General features: G+C 37.9%; 1 protein-coding gene across 4 annotated transcripts in view; it reads left to right on the forward strand.

Moving 5' to 3' along the window:
• Positions 1-19,666, forward strand: part of PPP3CC (protein phosphatase 3 catalytic subunit gamma) — an 88,323-nt gene extending 68,657 nt beyond the window's left edge. Inside the window, exons 9-15 of one of the 4 annotated variants that reach the window (XM_053578817.1) lie at positions 1,998-2,123; positions 3,113-3,184; positions 11,229-11,255; positions 12,163-12,244; positions 12,857-12,954; positions 17,106-17,135; positions 19,135-19,666. In XM_053578817.1, coding sequence (XP_053434792.1) covers positions 1,998-2,123; positions 3,113-3,184; positions 11,229-11,255; positions 12,163-12,244; positions 12,857-12,954; positions 17,106-17,135; positions 19,135-19,319 — 620 coding nt within the window. In that variant the 3' untranslated portion in view covers positions 19,320-19,666. The remainder of the gene's footprint in view (positions 1-1,997; positions 2,124-3,112; positions 3,185-11,228; positions 11,256-12,162; positions 12,245-12,856; positions 12,955-17,105; positions 17,136-19,134) is intronic. The other 3 variants (XM_053578818.1, XM_053578819.1, XM_053578820.1) reach the window with 3 other exon arrangements.
• The last annotated feature ends 1,351 nt before the right edge of the window (positions 19,667-21,017 follow it).

Here is a 21,017-nt window from a genome sequence, read left to right on the forward strand (position 1 = left end):
TAATTATATATTTTTTTGAGATAGGATGGATGGATGGATGGATAGATAGAAAGACTCTCACTCTATGCCCAGGCCAGAGTGGAGTGATGTCGTCATAGCTTACTGCAACCTCAAACTCCTAGGCTAAGTGATTATTCTGCTTTAGCTTTCCGAGTAGCTGGAACTACAGGCTCCACACCACTACACCCTGCTTATTTTTCTAGTTTTTGTAGAGATAGGGTCTTGCTCAAACTCCTGGCCTCAAGCAATCCTCCCACCTCAGCCTCCCAGAGTGCTAGGACTACTACTCCCAGACCAAATCTACTATATTGTATGTAGAGATGATTTAATCTACTTTTGAATATTAACTGTAAATTGCTCCAGGTTTGCTATTTGTGTCTCTCATTTTCATTTGATAACTGCTATTTATAAATTCCCAGAGGGTTTATAAAATCTTTGACTCCAGCTAATAACTAGCAAAACAGGCTATATCCATTTAATGAGTCATATTTGCCCTCAAAAGAGAGTCGTAGTTGTCACTATTGGCCTATAAAAAGAAATTATGGGGAAAATTTTCTCATGTGGATCCTGAGGTTTCTATAGATACTGTATAGTGGCTGAAATTCTAGTTTCTTTCCTACTTTCATTATATGAGCACTTCAGGCAACTTTGCTGCCTGGAATAATTCTTTTTTTTTTTTAGACAGAGCCTCAAGCTGTCACCCTGGGTAGAGTGCCGTAGCATCACAATTCACAGCAACCTCCAACTCCTGAGCTTAAGTGATTCTCTTGCCTCAGCCTCCCAAGTAGCTGGGACTACAGGTGCCCACACAACGCCCGGCTATTTTTTGGTTGTAGTTTTCATTATTTTTGGCAGGCCTGGGCTGGATTCGAACCCACCAGCTCTGGTGTATGTGGCTGGTGCCTCAGCCGCTTGAGCTACAGGCACCAAGCCCTTGGAATAATTCTTAAGAAAACTAGCTAGGCATAGTGACTCATACCTGTAATCTCAGCATTTTGAGGAAGCTGAGGTAAGAGGATTGCTTGAGGCTAGGAGTTCAAGATCAGCCTAGGCAACATATCAAGACCCTCTCTCTGCAAAAAATTTTAAAGTAGACAGGCTTAGTGGCACACACCTGTAGTTCTGCCTACTCATAAGCCTGAGGCAGGAGGATTGCCTGAGACCAGAAGTTTGAAGCTGCAGCAAGCTATCGTGCCACTGCACTCCACCAGCATGGGCAACAGAGTGAGACCCTGTCTAAAAAAAAAAAAAAAGGAATGAACTCTATAAAACACTTAAAAATTTTTCATCTGGGTGGTGCCTGTGGCTCAGTGGGTAGGGCGCCGGCCCCACATACCAAGGGTGGTGGGTTCAAACCCAGCCCCGACCAAACTGCAACAAAAAAATAGCCGGGCATTGTGGTGAGTGCCTATAGTCCCAGCTACTCGGGAGGCTGAGGCAAGAGAATCACCTAAGCCCAGGAGTTGGAGGTTGCTGTGAGCTGTGTGACGCCACAGCACTCTATTGAGGGTGATAAAGTGAGACTCTGTCTCTACAAAAAAAAAATTTTTTTCATCTGGCTCTGTGCCTGTAGCTCAAGCGGCAAGGGCTCCAGCCACATACACTGGAGCTGGCAGGTTCAAATCCAGCCCCGCCTGTCAAACAACAATGACAACTACAACCAAAAAAAAAAAAAAACATAGCCAGGCATTGTGGTGGGTGCCTGTAGTCCCAGCTACTTGGGAGGCTGAGGCAAGACAATTGCTTAAGCCCAAGAGTTTGAGGTTTCTGTGAGCTGTGATGCCACAGCACTCTACCCAGGGTGACATAGTGAGACTCTGTTTCAAAAAAAAAAAAAAAAAAGAGTTCTTTTTTCATCTGCCTTTTACCTAGTCCTGAATTTACGAGTGGAAAGTAGTTTCCTGAATTCTATGTAGTGGGTATACGATTGTACAAAATCTACTAGTCATCATGTTATGGTCCTCTGTGCCAGATTTTCTCCCTTTTTTCCTTTTCAGCTGCTGTGTTGAAATACGAAAACAACGTCATGAATATCAGACAGTTTAACTGTTCTCCACACCCCTACTGGCTCCCAAACTTTATGGATGTTTTCACATGGTCTTTGCCTTTTGTTGGTGAAAAAGGTAAGAGAACTAAAGCATCTGGGCCATCAGTTATTTTAACTAGTGAGTGAGTACATCTTTGTATTTGCATAAGCCCCCTGATGGTTCAGTCTTCTCATTTTGTTTGTTTTCTATTAAGAGTTTTAAGTGACACTTAATTGGTTCCTAAATTTTAATTCTAGTCTATTACTGTTTTCTTATTCTTCTATCAATTTAAAGTACCTGTCCTACTACAATCAGTGGATTAAAATAACATAGTTACTTACCATTCCTTCAGTGATTTCTTTAGTGCTAAAAGGATTTAAACATGATTTATTGTCCTTAGATTTTTATGTATATTTATACAAATAAGCGGTGTAAATATAAAATAAGCCTTTTGAACATAGTCCTGTTGGCTTAACTTACTTGTAAACTGAGAAGAAATTTTCTCACGTGCATGTCAGTGAGGAAGAAGCTCTGAACGTTAACTTGATAAAATCAAGTAATTGGCCAGGTGCAGTGACTCATGCCTATAATGCCAGCACTTTGGAAGGCTGAAGTAAGAGGACCACTTTGAGACCAGCCTAGGCAACATAGTGAGACCTCCATTTCTAAAAACAAAAATTTTTAAAGTAGCTGGGCCTGGTGACATAGGCCTGTAGTTCTAAGTACTCAGGATGCTGAGATGGGAGGATCACTTGAGGCCTGGAGTTCAAGATAAGCTGGGGCAACATAAGGAGACCTCCATCTGTAAAAACAAATGAATAAATGAATGAATGTATTTTGGTTTAAAATAATCAGGTAATTATGCAATAGAGTCTGCAGACCTTTACTGGAGCAAATAATCTACCCAAATTCTTTTTAAATCTGAAGGTCTACATTTAATGCTACTCTTTACAGCCATTCTTACTAATATAATAATAAATAATTTTGTCTATACTTACCATATGTTTATTTAGATACCTACACGATTTTAGAGAAAGTACCTTATTAATTGTGTAAATTTTGGATTATTTTGTCTTATTGTGTAGTCACAGAAATGCTGGTTAACATTCTCAACATATGCTCTGATGATGAACTGATTGATGATGATGATGCAGAAGGTAAACTTTTCCTTCTTTGGACTAGCAACTAAGGAGAAATTTTGATTTTAGTTGTTTTATTTTATTTTGAATAATTTTCTTTGTCTTACTAAAGTAGAAAAATAAAACATGAAAAATATAGAAAACCATAAATAGGAAAAAACTTACTCATAAACCTACTATGCCATAGATACCCACCATTAACGTCTTGATATATACTGTACTCGCTGTCTTTTGTCTTTGCATATACTTTTCCTCTCTTTTTGTTTTTAATCAGAGTAAGGTTATGAAATGATATCACATATATTTACTGTTTTTATTTTCTTTTGTAGACTAGTTTCTAATGGATACATAGTTGTCCAAGTTGATCGTTCTTTGTTTTAGCCGATTCCTAATCCCCTGCTATTAGATATTGTATTTTTCCCCCAACTTACTGCTTTTAAAATTCTATAGTTTTGAAAATTTGTAAAGATAAGTCTTTGCATATTCTATTAGCAATAATATTTATTGATATATGCCAAGTAATATTTAGATATTTGCTTGCAATTTGCTTATATTCTAGTGTAGGGAAGACAAACAGTAAAGTAAATATAAAGTCATGTGATAAATGCTATGAAAAAAACTAAAGCATTATTAGGAAATCAAGAATAACATTTTCCCAGTTATTTCCCTAGGAAAAATATCTAGAAATTGAATATCTTTGTCAATTAATACTTACAATTTTAAATATGATACAGATATCCTCTAGAAAGGAGGTATCAGTTTACACTTGTATATGATGCATTGTTCACAGTGCTCCCTCAGGACTGTTTATTATCCTTGTTTTAGTCTGATGTTTTAAAATTTTTAATTTGTATTTTTGTGTGACTAATGAACATTAATTTGTGCGTTTTTGGCCATGTTTATTACTCCTCTTGACTTGTCAAGTCTTCTATCCATTTTATGTGCATGTTTTTTCTTTCCTTTTTGACATGTGAGGGATCTTTGTATGGTAACATTTTGTTGTATTTGCAGCCCAGTATTTGTTTTCCTAGTATATTGTGGGAGGTTTGATTTTTAAAGGTAGATCCTAACTTATCTCAGAATGCAGAGTATTTTTGGAAAGATGGTGGTCACCTGAGCACAGACGTCTGACTGTCTTATTCTCTCCAGGCTCTGTGCTAAGGTGATTCACTTAACCGTTAAGATAAACCATCTCCATAGTGGAGAAAGCCTAGCTCATTTTGGGAATCTAAAGGAAAACCTCACACATGGTTATGCTTCAGGTAACCTATTGAAGATTAAGAGTATATGAAAAGTAGCTTGTAAATATCTCTATTTATGGGATAGGAGATCACTGTAAGGAACTAGTTCTTAAAGAATAGTGCAGGCAAAAGTGTTTTTTTAAATAAATAATAAAGAATTTAAGTTAGGAGAAGATGAAATATGGAAGAAACAGGGCCAAGCGCGGTGGCTCACACATGTAATCCTAGCACTCTGGGAGGCCAAGGTGGGTGGATTGCCTGAGCTCACGGGTTTGAGACCAGCCTGAGCAAGAGCGAGACCCTATCTCTAAAAGTAGCTGGGCATTGTGACAGGTGCCTATAGTCCCAGCTGCTCTAGAGGCTGAGGCAAGAGAATCTCTTTAGCCCAAAAGTTTGAGGTTGCTGTGAGCTATGACACCACAACACTCTACCGAGGGTGATAAACCAAGACTCTGTCTCAAAAAATAAAAATAAAAATATGGAAGAAACACATGTAGTAAAATTTATATTCAACTCTTAAGTGAAAATGAAAATTATTATGAACTCTATTATATGTATTTAAAAAAGCATTTTTTTTTTCTGAGACATAAAAAAAATGTGGTTGCAGGAGCTTCATCATAGCACACAGCAACCTCAATCTCTTGGGCTCACAGGAGCTAGGACCATGAGCACCCAACACAACACCTGGCTAGTTTTTCTATTTTTAGTAGAGATGGGGGTCTCACTTTTGCTCAGGCTGGAGTCGAACTCATGAACTCAGGCAGTCCACCTGCTTTGGCCTCCCAGAGTGCTAGGATCATAGGTGTGAGCCACCATGCCCAGCCCTGAGAAAAGATTCTTCATTACCATAAGGACATGCTTACAAAAGTATGCCAAAAATGATACACGTATATGGGAATATTTATTGAGGTATTATCTCTAATAATAAAAAGTTCAAAACAATCTAGATATCCTTCATGGAGAGCTGGGTAAATCATTTATGATATATCCATATGCTAAATTCTGTATCTGGAATATTAATTTACCTTATTCAAACTTCCTTCCTCCTGTCCTCTTCTGGTTAGCTCCTATTCGACTTATTGTTTCTTCCTCATGGAAGACATTTGTGACATCCCTGGCTAGATCCAATACCCCTGTTATGCTCTCTCATACCAGTTTATACCCCTGCTTAGCATTTATTAGTTTCAGTTTTACATTTATCTATATCACTACATGATACATGTTTCACTCCCACTCACCTATAAACTCTGTGAGTCCTGGGACAAATTGTTTTTTGCTCACTGTTATAACCCCCTAACAGAAGTACAGTGCATTGAAAAGAACAGGTAAATATTTGTTCAGATAGATTGAATAGAATGACATGAAGTGTATCTGTTTTATTAAAATGTGAATTAAGTAGGGCTATCGGAACTGCATTGTATTAAGTGAAAAAGTAAATGAACGAAATCTTCTCATTCCCATTTTTTGCCAAAGTATGTGGATGTAAGTTGACATATGTATTTTTTTCTGAAAGGAAATGCAAAAAAGACCTTTTAGGTTAAGATGTTGAATTGAACACACTTGTAATTCCATTCCCTACTCAAACCACATTAAAATCATAATAAAAGTTTGGAGTTTTAAAAAATGATATAACTGGGCGGCACCTGTGGCTCAAAGGAGTAGGGCGCTGGTCCCATATGCCAGAGGTGGCAGGTTCAAACCCGACCCCAGCCAAAAACTGCGAAAAAAAAAAAAAAAGAGAAAAAAAATGATATAAACTTAGGATTGCTACTTCAGCAAAGGCAGACTGAATTGTTTAGGACAACCCTGTAAAGTCAACTAGAAAAGCCAAGCAAAATATTTTTTGAGTTTGAGCACTCTGGGAGGCGGAGGCAGGTGGATTGCTTGAGCTCAAGGAGTTCAAGACCAGCTTGAGCAAGAACAAGACCCCCATCTCTACTAAAAACAGAAAAACTAAGGTGGCACCTACAGCTCAGTGGTAGGGCGCTGGCCACATACACTGAGGCTGGCGGGTTTGAACCCGGCCCAGGCCAGCTAAAACAATGACAACTGCAACAAAAAAAGCATCCAGGTGTTGTGGTGGGCGCCTGTAGCCTCAGCTACTGGGAAGCTGAGGCAAAGAGAATCGCTTAAGCCCAAGAGTTTGAGGTTGCTGTGAACTGTGACACCATGGCACTCTACCCAGGGCGACAGCTTGAGTCTCTGTCTCAAAAAGAAAAAATAGAAAAACTAGGCGTGGTGTCCCATGCCTATAGTCCCAGCTACTGGGGAGGCTAAGGCAAGAGGATTGCTCAACCCCAAGAGTTTGAGGTTTCTATGAGTTACGACACCATGGCACTCTACCCAGGGTGATAGAGTGAGACTCTGACTCAATTAAAAAAAAAAAAAACCTATCCTAAAATAGAATGTTATTTTAATAGAATCAATATAATTCACTGCATTAACAGAAAAATAGAAAAAACATTTGATCTCAGTAGATATAAAAATAGTGTTAGATAGGATTCATCTTTTATTTATAATGAAACTCTAAAACTAGATTTAGAAAGGAATTTCTTTAATCTGATAAATTTATCTATAAAAACCTTTAGAAAATGTCATATGGTGAAATATTGAAGAAACCAAACTATCATTATTTGTGGATGTCATGATTGTATTCCAAGAAAATTTTTTAAAATTTATATATATATTCATTACTAGAATAAACAAGTGCACGTAGAAGACCTCCTGATACAAGGTCAATATCCAAAAGTCATTTGTATTTCTATTTACCAAGAACAAACATGAAAATTTAAAAATATTCCATTTATGATAAACCTAAGAATAAATATAATAAATTATATATGATTCTACCAAGCAACAAACTATTAATATGAGGCATTAGTAAAGAAGTTAAAGTAAATCAAAATAATGAAAGAAATATCTCATTTATGGATTATTGAAAGACTCAATATTATAAATTGTCAGTATTTACAAATTGTTATGTGGATTCAATGCAGAGTTGGTGAAATCTTAACAGCAACCTAATCCTACAATTTATATGGAAGTGCTAACAGCTAATTCCAAATTTTGTATATTGGTAGCTTAAGTCTTAAATAAGAACAAGGTGGGAAGATTTACTCTGTAGATTGACATTTAGTAGCTAAAAGCTAGAGCAATTAGAATTATTAGTGCAATTAGAAGTATTAGAACAGAGTAGAGAATCCAGAAATAGATCCACTAGCAAATGGACACCTGATTTACCCTAGAGGTGATACTGCACAGCAACAGGAAAACAGTGGTTTTTATATTGAATAAATGGTTTGGAAAAAATTAAACCTGACCCCTGTCATATCCCAAGCTTATAAATAAATGAAAGGTGGATTTATATATTCAAATATAAATGGTAAAACAGTAAACCTTCTAGTATTTATAATACAGAACATCTTTATGACCTTAGAATAGAAGAAACAATCTTAAACAGGACACAAAAAGCACTAACCATACTTTTAAATGGACTACACTAAAAGTAAGAAATTGTGGTTCCAGGGATTGTGGTTCATGCCCATAATCCCAGCACTTTGGGAGGCTGAAGCAGAAGGATTGCTTAAGCCCAGGAATTTGGAGACCAGCTTGGACAACATAGTAAGACCCTATCTACAAAAGATAAAAAAAATTAGCTGGGCGTGGTCATGTGTACCTGTAGTCCCATCTACTCAAGAGGCTAAGGTGGGAGGATTACTTGAGCCCAGGAAGCTGAGGTTATAGTGAGCTATGATCATGCTGCTTCACTGCATCCTGAGTAACAGAGTGAGAACCAGTCTCTTTAAAAAAAAAAAAAAAGAGTAAGATTGTATTCAGCAAGAATCTCTATTAAGCATGTGAAAAAGATAAGCTACAGTGTGGGAAAAGAACATTTGTAACACAACCAAGAAAAGGCCCATTTGCAGAAGATAGAAAAACTACAGATTAAGGCCAAGTACTGTGGTTCACACCTCCTAGCACCTGGAGAGGCTAAGGAAGGAGGATTGCTTTAGGCCTGGAGTTCTAGGCCAGCCTAGGCAACATCATGAGACCTCATCTCTACAAAAAATTATTTTAAAAATTATCCAGGCATGGTAGCATGCATGGGATTCCCAACTACTCGGGAGGCTAAGGTGGGAGGATCACATGAACCCAGGAGTTTGAGGCTGCAGTGAGCTATGATCATGCTACTACACTCCAGCCTGGGCAACAGAGTGTGACCCTATCTCAAGAAAAAAAAAATTTTAATCCCTACAGATTAATAAAATGAGATTTGAATAATCGCTTCACCAAACAGGATATCCAAATGGCCAGTGAAAATATCGAAGGGTAATTCAACTACATTAGTAATCAGGAAAATGCAAATTAAAACCATAATGGAATGTTATTATATTCCAGATTAGTTAAAATTACAGATGAATAATACCACTTGTGGGGAAGCATATATAGCAACAGGAATGCTCATACAGACAAGTATGCATTGGTACATTCACGTTAGTAGATAACACCAAACAACAAAGTTGAACATATATATACCCTAGGACTGAGCATTCTAATCCTAGGAATGTACTTAACAGAAATATATGCATGTATAACAAAGAGAAGTATACAAGGATATTTACAGAACCCTGATTCCTAATTCCCCAAAATTATAATTGGCCCAAGTAACCATTGATAGTAAAAAAGATAAATAGTGGAGTAGTATGCAACAGTGAAAGTGAACTACAGCAACAGGGAAACATAGCTACGTCTTAGAAACATAATATTGAGCAAAAGAAGCCAGAGCCCCCCTCCCAAAAAAGTATGTACTTGATTGTCCCGGTGATATAAAATTGTAAAACAGTGAGAAGTATAGTGCTCATGGATGCATGCTTACATGGTAAAACTATAGATGAGCAAGATCACTTCTCGGCCTTTTGGCTAAGATCAAGTGTAGTTAATATAAAGATCAGTAAGAAAATAATTTCCGTGAAAGTTAAGAGAATGATATAAATATTAGGAGAAGCCTAAGGGGGTCTTTTGGGGTCCTGACAACATTCTGTTTATTGAACTAAGTGGTACTAGTATGGCATTTACATTTTTAAATCATTGAGTTACATATTGGTTTGGTGTACTTCTGTGTATATTTACTATACTTCACAATAAAAAGGTTAAACTGTTAAACAGCCAGGCGCCATGGCTCATGCCTATAATTCTAGCACTCTGGGAGGCCTAGGCTGGCGGCTTGCTAGAGCTCAGGAGTTTGAGACCACCCTGAGCAAGAGCAAGACCCTGTCTCTAAAAATAGCCAGGTGTTGTGGCGGTGCCTGTAGGCCCAGCTACTTGGTAGGCTGAGGTAAGAGGATCACTTGAGCCCAAGAGTTTGGTGTTGCTGTGAACTATGATGCCATGGCACTCTGAGACTTTGAGACTCTGTCTCAAAAAAAAAAAAAAAAAAAAGTTAAACAGCTACAAAGATGGGAGAATTTTTGGAAAACAAATGCATTAGTGTCATTAACTGAATAGATTCAGGAAAGCTCAAGCCCTGCTTAGCAATAGGGAATGCTGAGTTCCAGCACAGAATCTTCAAAGCAAAGGATTTGGCAGCACCAATTGCTGGAATTAGAAACTGGGAAGGAGGAGGGATGGAGTGGTCAGTGAGCTTACATATGTAGACTGGGCAAAAGCTGTTTTAAAGGCACTTAAAGTCCTAGTTGCCACTGGGCAGCTGTCTCTTCTCCAAGTCCAGAGTCTATTCTTAAGTATAAACAGAAGAATGTCTGTGAGTTAGTGCAGGTGAATTAAATGACCATAAGGCACATTCAGTTCTCTAACAAAGGCCCACCCTGATCATTCAGTATAAAGCACAATTCAGCAATCTCTACTCACCAACTCTGAAAGCTTTTTGTTTTTTTTTTTGTTTTTTTTTTTTTTTTTTTTGAGACAAAGTCTCTGTCGCCCTTGGTAGAGTGCCATGGCATCTTAACTCACAGCAACCTCAGACTCTTGGGTTTGAGAAATCTTCTTGCCTCAGCCTCCCTAGGAGCTGGGATTCCAGGTATACACCACAACGCCAGGCTAGTTTTTCTCTATTTTTTAATAGAGATGGGGTCTTATTCTTGCTCAGGCTGATTGTGAATTCCTGAGCTCAAGCAATCCACCTCCGCCTCCAGAGTGCTGGGATTACAGGTGTGAGCCACAGCACCCAGCCTCCATGCCTGGCTAGTTTTTTTCTATATATTTGGTTCTGAAAGCTTTTTAATTCTTTACTTTTAACCATGAGCAAACACCACAGCATATCGGACACCTAAGGAAAACGTTTAAGATACCACACAACAACAGCAAATACCAACTTGAATGAACTTGAAATTCTGAAGAACATTCAAACCTTTAAAAAGGAAGAACTATATAATATCCCCTGAAAGTGAGAAGATATTGAATCCATTAACCAACAACCACACTGTTATTATTAAGAGATTTGTAAACTTTTTGTTCTTTGTTCTTGTGCCTAGTTTCCAGCATTATTTGTTCTGCAAATGGTATCTTTGTCTAATGTTATTTTCATGATCTGTTTGGGTAGAAAGTGTTGGCTAATAATAGATATGAATTATTGTAAAACTGTAAATTTTTAAGAAATGGAAGAAAATACTGCCTGAAGAAATCTGTAATTTAATATCCTGTCATGTTACCAAGGATATCTCTTTTGAGCTGGTAAAAATAATAGCCTGCTTCTCTCATTGCATTTCACTTTGATTTTTTTCTCTCTTCCATATAAACTTAAATTTCTCTTTTCATATTTCTATCTTCATCTCCTTGTTTCTTGGTGTCTCTTCTCCCTGAAGATCACTACATTTCAAGCTATCAGAAAGGTATCCAATGAAAATGTACTTAGCTTAATAATCACTGTCTGTCCCACCACTATCTATTGGTTAGACATTTTTAATTGGTAGTTGAATAATTTCAGACAGGCTCTCCATCCTCCCTTTCAGTTTTAATGGTGTATGTTTTCTGTGGACCTGCTGTATGATCCAGCAGAATCAGAATATTGAGAGCTGGAGATGAGGAAGGAGAGGCTGTGTTTCTTTTTTTGACTTTTGAATGTGGCCACCTGATGCATGCCTGGACGTTGGCTTCTCATATGTGGGCTGTTTCCTGAATCTCAAATGAGAAATAGGCATAAAGTCTTGGGTTAATGTTTTTGATGTTGCTTTTTAAAATACTGCACAGTTTTCAATAGTAATGTGAGGAAACAACTCACCAGTGTGAGGAAGTGAAGATTATCAAATGAAAGCTATTCTAAGTTTGGAAGAACTAGTTGAACTAATTTGTATGCAGAAGACTAACTGCTTGAATGATCACTTGCCATTTGGCAGGCCAAACCCTGCATCCTAAGGTGGCCCACAGTCTTCTCAAAAGAGATCTTTGCTGTAGCAACTGTCTTGGTGAGGTTTGTTTGTAAGTGTGTGTGTTTCATTCTTCACTGTGTTCCACATTTCAAAACCACAAATAAATTCCTGCCTCCCATAGATCCACCCAGTCTGCCTTGTTTGTGGCGCCTCCAGTTTTTACTTCATCTTTTTATCTTCTGGGTTATTTTTTCCCTTGCTCCTTAGAACTTCCTGGGATTTTTATTTGTTTAAACAAACTTAGGCCTTGATTTCTTGTTTTTAAAATAATAGTTTCTTTAACTTAAATAAAAAAGACACTTCATCCTGCATTTTTAAGAACAACCTGCCAAGTCATTTCTTTAACTGACTCATTGTTTGTATCTCTAAGGAAATGCTACAGTTCGTAAGGAGATCATCAGGAATAAGATCAGAGCCATTGGGAAGATGGCACGGGTCTTTTCAGTTCTTCGGTAAGGATGTCTGTCACTGTGGTGTGGGGTAAAGGCATTTTGAGAATAAATTAGGAGTTTAGAACTTGTTGAGAATTGGAATTTGCTATTGGATCTGTAAGGCTTCAGGTTCAGTGCAGATTGTATCAAACCTGCATGTTCAATTGACTAAAAATGTTCCAGAAAATGTTCATTTGGTTCTAGCTTCAATGTAGTGAATGTAGTAGTTTATTGTGGATTTTCAAACCAGACTGCTTATGTTCACATTCCAGCTGTACCTCTTCTTGGCTATGTGACCTTGAGTTTCATCTCTGTGCCTCAGTTTGCTTTAAAAATAAAAATAATAATAGTACTTAGCTCACAAGGTTGCTAGATGAATTGAACGGGATAATATATGGCAAACATTGTAACAGTGCCTGGCTAAGTGCTTCTCATTGAAAAATAGCTGGCTGATTGTTTAAAGTTGGGATATTTATAGAAAACATCCCCTTTTTTGAGTCAGGAAAGGGGTCAGAGGTAGGAGAACCTGTTCTCTATCTCTGTGTTTTTTTCCTTAGCTTCCCTTAAGTATCTTGGAATTGCTGAAGGGTGGGCTCCCTGGCATTAACCCAGCACTTTGCTCTTCCTTTGTAGGGAAGAGAGTGAGAGTGTGCTGACTCTCAAGGGCCTGACTCCTACAGGTACACTTCCTTTGGGTGTCCTCTCAGGAGGGAAGCAGACTATCGAGACTGGTGAGTATGTGAATGCTCCAGTTGCAGAAGGTATATTCCTATTACGTAGCAACCAATGTAAAATTTAAAATTGGGGTTTCTATCAGTAAATGGCCCTAGAGCAATTGGTTATCCATCCGAGGGATAAATGAATCTCAATTTCATCCCTTACTTTCCTCCACTTACAAAAATTAATTCTAAGTGGATTATAACTTAAATGTAAAAGGTAAAACAATAAAATTCCTAGAAGAAAATGTGGAGCATAGGCATTAGGGTAGGCAGAGTCTTTAAGTAGGGTTCAAAATACTAACCTTAAAAGAAATAACATGAGTAAAGGAAAAAAAGAATCAAAGAATCAAGATTAAAAATTTCTGATCCTCAAAGTTGGTGTTTTAATCTAGACCATTTTTTTGGAAGACCTTATAAGAGCAAATCTATAAATTGGGTATTAGTAACTAAGAGAATTTTAGAGACATATTATTTGGGAGTTTCTTCGTTTATAATTGTTGTTCACTTTTGGGGGGGGGCTTAGTCCCATTACATCTAGTTTCTCTTAATTCCTGATTTGATTATGAGTGCTTTAATCAATACAGGATTGTTTATTGATACTTCTAAAATTGATAAAAAATCTTTAGTAATGTGAAGAACTGTCCCAAATTGAAGCCAACTTTTTAGAACATCTTGTTCTGTCTTATTGATTGCAGGAAGTGAGTTTATTTTGTGATTTTCACATCAGAGTTTCAGTTCCACAGGTTCATTAGCAAACTGGAATAACAATAAAAGACCTTTTATTGTTCATGTAACTTTACTTGGAGAACTTTCCATTAATAATATCCCATATGGCCTCATACCATACAATAATAATATACCATACCATACCATTAATAATATACCATACCATTAATAATATCTCATATGGCCTCATACCATACATTCATTTATGCTCCACCTTGTTCCAAGATGGATTTGTGTGAGTTAAGTATATGTAAAACACAGTGAAGTAAAATAAATATGCTTGGAAATAGGAGCACAAAGGAAAACAAAATTAAAGCAGTAGTCAGTCACAAATTTGACTTCAGGCTTCCTGTAGCCAAAATAGATAAGAAAGCTAGGAACAGAACAAGGTTCACAAAAACCATAAGATAAAAAACAGATCAATTGGGCGGCGCCTGTGGCTCAGCAGGTAGGGCGCCGGTCCCATATGCCAGAGGTGGTGGGTTCAAACCCAGCCCCGGCCAAAAAAAACAGATCAATTATAAATTGGACTGCATCAAAATTAAAAACTTTTATAATACAAATGGTACCACAAAAAATGAAAAGATAACCCCTAGAATGGGTGAAAATGTTTACAAATCATACATCTCATAAGGGACTGGTACCTAGAAAACATAAAGAACTCTCACAACTAATAAAAGGATAACAATTAAAAATGGGTAAAGAATTTGAATTCACATTTTTCCAAAGAATACATACAAATGGTGCATGAAATGATATTCAGCATCATTAGACATTCAGGAAATGCAAATTAAAACCACTCTGAGGTACCACTTCACACTCATTAGAATGGTTGTAATAAAGAAGACAATGAGAAGTATTGGTGGGAATGTGGAGAAACTGGGATCCACAAATGCTGCTGGTCGGAAAATAAAATGAAACAGCTGCTTTGGAAAACTTACTGGGCCAGGCAAGGTGGCTCACGCCTGTAATCCTAGCACTCTGGGAGGCTGAGGTGGGTGGATTGCCTGAGCTCATGAGTTTGACCCCAGCCTGAGTCAGAGTAAGATCCCATCTCTAAAAGTAGCCAGGCACCTGTAGTCCCAGCTACACAGGAGACTGAGGCAAGGGGGTCACTTGAGCTCAAGAGTTTGAGGTTGCTGTGAACTATGATGCCATGGCACTCTACCCAGGGCAACAAAACAAGACTTTGTATCAAAGAAAAGAAAAGAAAACTTACTGGAAGTTCTTCAAATGATTAAAGGTAGAGTTACCATCTTGTCAAGCCACTTAAGTCCTAATTTTATATACCCCAGAGAAAGGAAGATGTCCACACAAAAACCTGTATGCAAATGTCCATAACAGGCATTCTTTATAATAGGCAAAAAGTGGAAACAACTCAAATGTCCATTAACTGGTTAAACAAAATGTGTTATTTACAACAGAATATTATTCAGTGATAAAAGGAATGAAATATAGGTATATGCTTCAACATAAGGTATGCTTCAACAAATATAGGTATATGCTTCTGTTACTTAGCGTTATGCTAAGTAACAGAAGTCAGTCACTCAAGACCACATTTTATCTGATTCTACTTATTTGAAATGTCCAGAACATTCCAATGTTAGACACAAAATAGATCAGTGGGTTAACTAGGAAGAGTGAGGGAGGGAAAAGGAAAGTGACTGCAAACGACTTGGAGGTTTCTCTTTGGGGTGATGAAATTATTCTAAGCACAGATTGTGGTGATGGTTGCACAACTCTATATTAAAAGCATTGACTTGTATACATTAAAAAGTGAATTTTATGATGTATGAATTATATTTCAGTAAAGATATTTTAACAATTCAGTTAGTTTTATATGACTTTATTATAATGTCCCTCCATTCAAACCCTATCTTAATATCAATCCAAAAAGCAGTTCTAGAAAGCCCCCAAACAATGTAATAAATAGCACACATTTTACCATATAGCTTTGAAACTCTAATGAGACCAACATTCAGTATACAGTTTCAGGCAATGCTTTGTTCTCCTGATTCCTAGCAGTTACACCAGTGATGTACTGTCAGAAGGCACTGTAGTTTTCTTGTGAAGTTTATTTGTTCTGTTTAAGGAGATTAGTGAGAATGTGACGTTGCTTCAACACATGTCTACATATGGTTGACAAATGTAAACACTTGATAAGCTGATTCCAAGTATCCATTTTCCACATTGTGTTTGATCACTTCATAGTTCTTTCATTTTCTCTGGTGTTGATATGTGAGGCTTTGGGAACAGAAACTGTCACTGCTCGCTATTCTTCCCTGCCTTCTTTTAGAAAATTGGTATTGGAGGATCTGGCAGTGTTCACCCAAGAGGATCTTTTCTTGCTACAGCTCGTAACCTTTTCATATATTAGGAGGTTTATTGTCTGAAAAAGAAGATGCCAGGAGGTTTACTTGTTGGCACTAATTTTTAAATTGCTTCCTTTTCCGTCACTGAGGGAGAAGAGGCTTTCTTAGTTATTGGCCTACTCTTTCAAACACTGAACGGAAGCCATACGGGTTGGAAATGTCAGCCTCGGATGTATCTCTAAGCCCAGATGGGTACACAAATTTGCATCAGGAATTGAATATTCTTATGCCTTTGCTGGCTTAGTACTCCATTCCCAGACAAGAAATACTCCTCACATATTTTTCACTTCCTAATGTCAATCTGCTGTTCAAAGGCGATTCGTATTTTATTAAGTGACTAGAAAGGACAGTTGGACTTCATATAAGTCAGAAGTCACTTGAGAACAATAAGAAGGAGTTGTAAATGTTTTTTAAATAGGACCCAGCGGTTAATACCATCTGAGCTAGTACAAACTATAAGAATGTTGTGATGTTAAATTATTTGATGGGACAAGTTATCTTCATGTGTGGGTATCAGGCCATAAAATAGCAGTTGGCCGTTTAAAATGAAGAGAACAGACTGGGCGCCGTGGCTCATACCTGTAATCCTAGCATTTTGGGAGGCCGAGGTGGGTGAATTGCACGAGCTCACTTGTTCAAGACCAGCCTGAGCAAGAGCAGACCTTGTCTCTAAAAATAGCCAAGTGTTGTGGCAAGCATCTGTAATTCCAGCTACCCTGGAGGCTGAGGCAAGAGAATCATTGAGCCCAAGCATTTGAGGTTGCTGTGAGCTGTGATGCCATGGCACTCTACGGAGGGTGACAAAAGTGAGACTCTGTCTCAGAAAAAAAAAATGAACAGAACAATGTTTCCTTACTACCTGAAGTGTTAAAAATATTAGAAACTACCCCCAGTGCAGTCTCCTGCAATAATCCTCTTGCTTCTCTAACTAGTTGACTTTTACTAGGGATGGGGATAGGCTAAAGGGTAAGATTCTGGGATGTCTGTGCTGGCAGCAATGCTGTTGGTTTACTCACTCTTTTTCTGTCTTCATTTTTGCATGACACTGCTCCTGCCCTCTTACAGCCACAGTAGAAGCGGTAGAGGCCCGGGAAGGTATGGCCTTATTATCTGATAGATGTGATCATGTGTCTGTCTACTAGTTTTAAAAAGTTTTATCAACATTGCAAATCTTTTATTTTTGCATCACCAGAATTATAACAGTGCGAAAAGGAATATATATTTCTAGGCATGTGTGCAAAGCAAGTGTTTCCTTTGTGTCCTATATTTATAGTAATTTTAAATGAGTTTCTGTATCACCACAGTCCTTTCTGTGCTGCATCAGTTTTACTGCAGTGGCTGCAGGTTAAACAACTGGTCATGAGAGGTTGAGTGGTTTAATTCTGTGTTCCTTCCATATACAAGAGATGTCCCTTTGATTATGAAGAGATTCAAACAGGTCAGCCTCTTTATCTAATAATTCTAAAGAATCTCAAGAGCAGAGGCAAAAGTAGATTAGAATTTAGTTCAGTTTATTTATGAGATTGCCCTAAGGCAGTCCAGCTAAATTATCTTTGTTTCTATGGAAACATATTTTAAGTAACGTTATCTATGCCTTTTGGGGGGGAAACTATTGGAATTGATGAACTTGTATTTTAAATTTAATTATTAGGTAAGATGGTTCAAAATGGGGATGCCTTTCCTTGACAATATAAAAGTTGAATCAGAAGGAAAATATTTAGAAGCTATTTTGATGGTTTTTAGTTTACATTCAGTTGTACAAGATAAAAAGTTTCAACACTGGCTCAGGCGCCTGTAGCACAGTAGTTACGGTGCCAACCATATACACTGAGATTGGCGGGTTCGAACCCAGCCTGGGCCAGCTAAACAACAATCACAACTGCAACAATAAAATAGCCAGGCGTTGTAGTAGGTGCCTGTAGTTCCAGCTACTTGGGAAGCTGAGGCAAGGGAATCACTTAGGCCCAAGAATTGGAGGTTGCTGTGAGCTGTGATGCTGCAGCACTCTACCAAGGGTGAAATAGCGAGACTGTCTCAAAAAAAAAATAAAAAGTTTCAACACTGAGCACCTGTTGCTCAGTGGTTAGGGTGCCAGCCACATACACTGGGCCTGGAGGGTTCGAACCTGGCCAGACCTGCTAAAACAATACTGACAACTACAACAACAACAACAAAAAGTAGCCAGGCGTTGTGGCAGGTGCCTGTAGTCCTAGCTACTCGGGAGGCTGAGGCAAGAGAATCACTTTGGCCCAAGAGTTTGGGGTTGCTGTGAGCTGTGACGCTATAGCACTCTACTGAAGGCAACATAGTGAGACTATCTGAGAAAAAAAAAAAAAATTGTCCTAAACAAAAAGATTAGCTTCTTTTTTACTTTTTTTGTGAGTAATGTGGTATTTGCCCTAAAGCAACCACTCCGTTTTTAACCTGTTCTGTTCTAATGTTGCCTTTTTTCTAGCATTGAGCATTTTTCTGGCCCTTAAGAAATAATTTTTCAGGGTGGTGCCTGTGGCTCAGTGAGTAGGGCACTGGCCCCACATACTGAGGGTGTCGGGTTCAAACCCAACCCTGGCCAAACTGCAACAAAAAAATAGCTGGGCGTTGTGGCGGGTGCCTGTAGTCCCAGCTACTTGGGAGGCTGAGGCCAGAGAATCTCCTAAGCCCAAGAGCTGGAGATTGCTGTGAGCTGTGACACTACAGCACTCTACTGAGGGCGATGAAATGAGACTCTGTCTCCCAAAAAAAAAAAAAAAAAAGAAAGAAAGAAGTTCTTTTTCAAATATTTTGGGACTAAGTAAGAACTTGTGGATGGTATATTTTTGGTCAAGTATATTTCTGCCATGATCACTTGTATTGAACTTCTATGAAAATTATTTTCACAGTTTCTGCTGCCCTTTGGGCCTTAAGGAAACAGTAACTTCAAACAAAGCTGATTCAATCAAATATTGCCTATTACCTTCACCAGACATGTGCTCCATGGCCACCTCTCTCTGTTTTTCTTTAGGAGGTTGCCGTGTGCTAAGAAACTTTTTTAAGCTTTTGCTTTACTGCCTAATTGAGCACTCCTCACCACTACCCCTTTCCTGTTTTTCTATAGCCATCAGAGGGTTTTCTCTTCAGCACAAGATCCGGAGTTTTGAAGAAGCCCGAGGTCTGGACCGAATTAATGAGCGAATGCCACCCCGAAGAGATGGCTCACGCCCTGATGGGCCAGTGAAATCTGTAACTGCAGTACACTCAAATGTTCTGCACAGGAGCGACCAAGGGAAGAAAACCCAGTAACAAACTCAGAGTCCTGCTGTGGCACAGGTGGATCCAAAACTTAAGAACAAATTCTATTTATTTATTATTGGGAAATGAAACAACTCAAACAACTTAAACCTGGAGGTGCATTTATAATTCAGTCTGCATTTATTCTGTAAGAAAGGTGACCATTTTATAAATTCTTTTAATTTATGTTCAATATATATAATAAGGGCATCTGTTTTATTTTTACCTTTTTTCCCTCCCCAATTTTTAGGAACTAATCTGATTGTTGTCAATACATATGTGAAGTCTTATGCTATAAAGGGGATCTTCCCCTAAATAAAAGGGCCTTGCAAACCTCAACCCTGGGTTTCTGACATGAAGTAGTCAGCCTTCACTCTTATTTTTTCAAATGGAAAAAGATTTTTTTTTTTTTTTCAGAAGAAAAAAGGCCCTTTTGAAGAAAGGCCTCTTAGATTTCAGTGGCTACAACTATTTCTCTTTTGATGGAAAACGTGATTACAGTAGAACTTAAGTGAATAACCCAAACCCAATTATTCTATGGGCCAGGGGGAATGTTTTCCATAATACTCTGCTTTTTTCTGAGCTCTCAATTCCTTTAAATGTATTCTAGTAAAGCAAAATAAAAAATGAGGGATTTTCTTAGAGTTACTTACAATTTGTTCATCTAACCATGGGCATGAATGGTTTAAACTTTCCTTAGAACTTTGGAGGAGAAAGATTTTTGGGAGCTTTAACTGTTGCCAGATTCTTTTGCTTTTGTTTTGAACCCCAGGTGTCTTACCCAATCTGCAAAGAAGTTACTTTCTAAATATTTTATAAATGCCCTCATCAGAACCTTAACAGCAAGAAATATTTGTGCTCTTCTAGGCTTTTGCATCTCTTTTCCCCATCATCATTCTATTTTTCCCTGTCAGTATTTTTGCAACCAACTGGGATAATGGAAGCTGACAAAGGTGGTCTGATCCCCTTGTGAATTGAAAGTCTTACTAAAGGATATTGAATGAGTGAGGATTTCCTGTCTTCTGTATCAAATACTAGGATGTTTCTCTCTCTTTCAACACTCATTAGGTTGAACTATATGTCAGCCTCCAGTAGCATATTTTGGAATACAAAAATCAAATGTTCAGATACCATATTTGAATATTCAATCCTCCTTTAGTTTGATTTTCAAGTCACAACTACTTAGTTGTTTGGGATACTTAGGCTCCCATTTTTGGTTTAGCTTGACCACAGGTGTCATAATACTCACTGATCAGCTCTGCAGTGAACATAAGTACACTGTATGACATGGAAAATGTGCTTCAATGGCATTCCTGAATGTCATTTGTGATGTGGGAGTCCAGCATTACAGCAGGTATTTCAGACAGTAGAAATTCATGTTGGGAGCTTCAAGGAAACCAGAAAAACAGAAACAACTTTTTTTTTTTCTTCAAAAAATTATAGTTTTTTGTAGTAGAACAATGAAGACTTAATCCATCAATCTCTATTTTCCTGACCTTTTGCTAACAGATCTAAATTTGTTTAGGACAGAGATGAAAGCATTTTGAGGAGTTGCAGTCTGCCTGCAAGGATTGCTCTGTTAATAAAAAAGATAAAAAGCATATTGTGGAAGGAGGTAAAGGGTCTCTTATTAGATGTGAGTAAAACCTCTGAAAGAAGGGAGAAAAAGTCTTGAGTAGCTGTCTTTCCTGACATTATTTCTTTATACTT

The sequence above is a fragment of the Nycticebus coucang genome, chromosome 24 (assembly GCF_027406575.1).
Source record: "Nycticebus coucang isolate mNycCou1 chromosome 24, mNycCou1.pri, whole genome shotgun sequence".
Classification (NCBI taxonomy): Eukaryota; Metazoa; Chordata; class Mammalia; order Primates; family Lorisidae; genus Nycticebus; species Nycticebus coucang.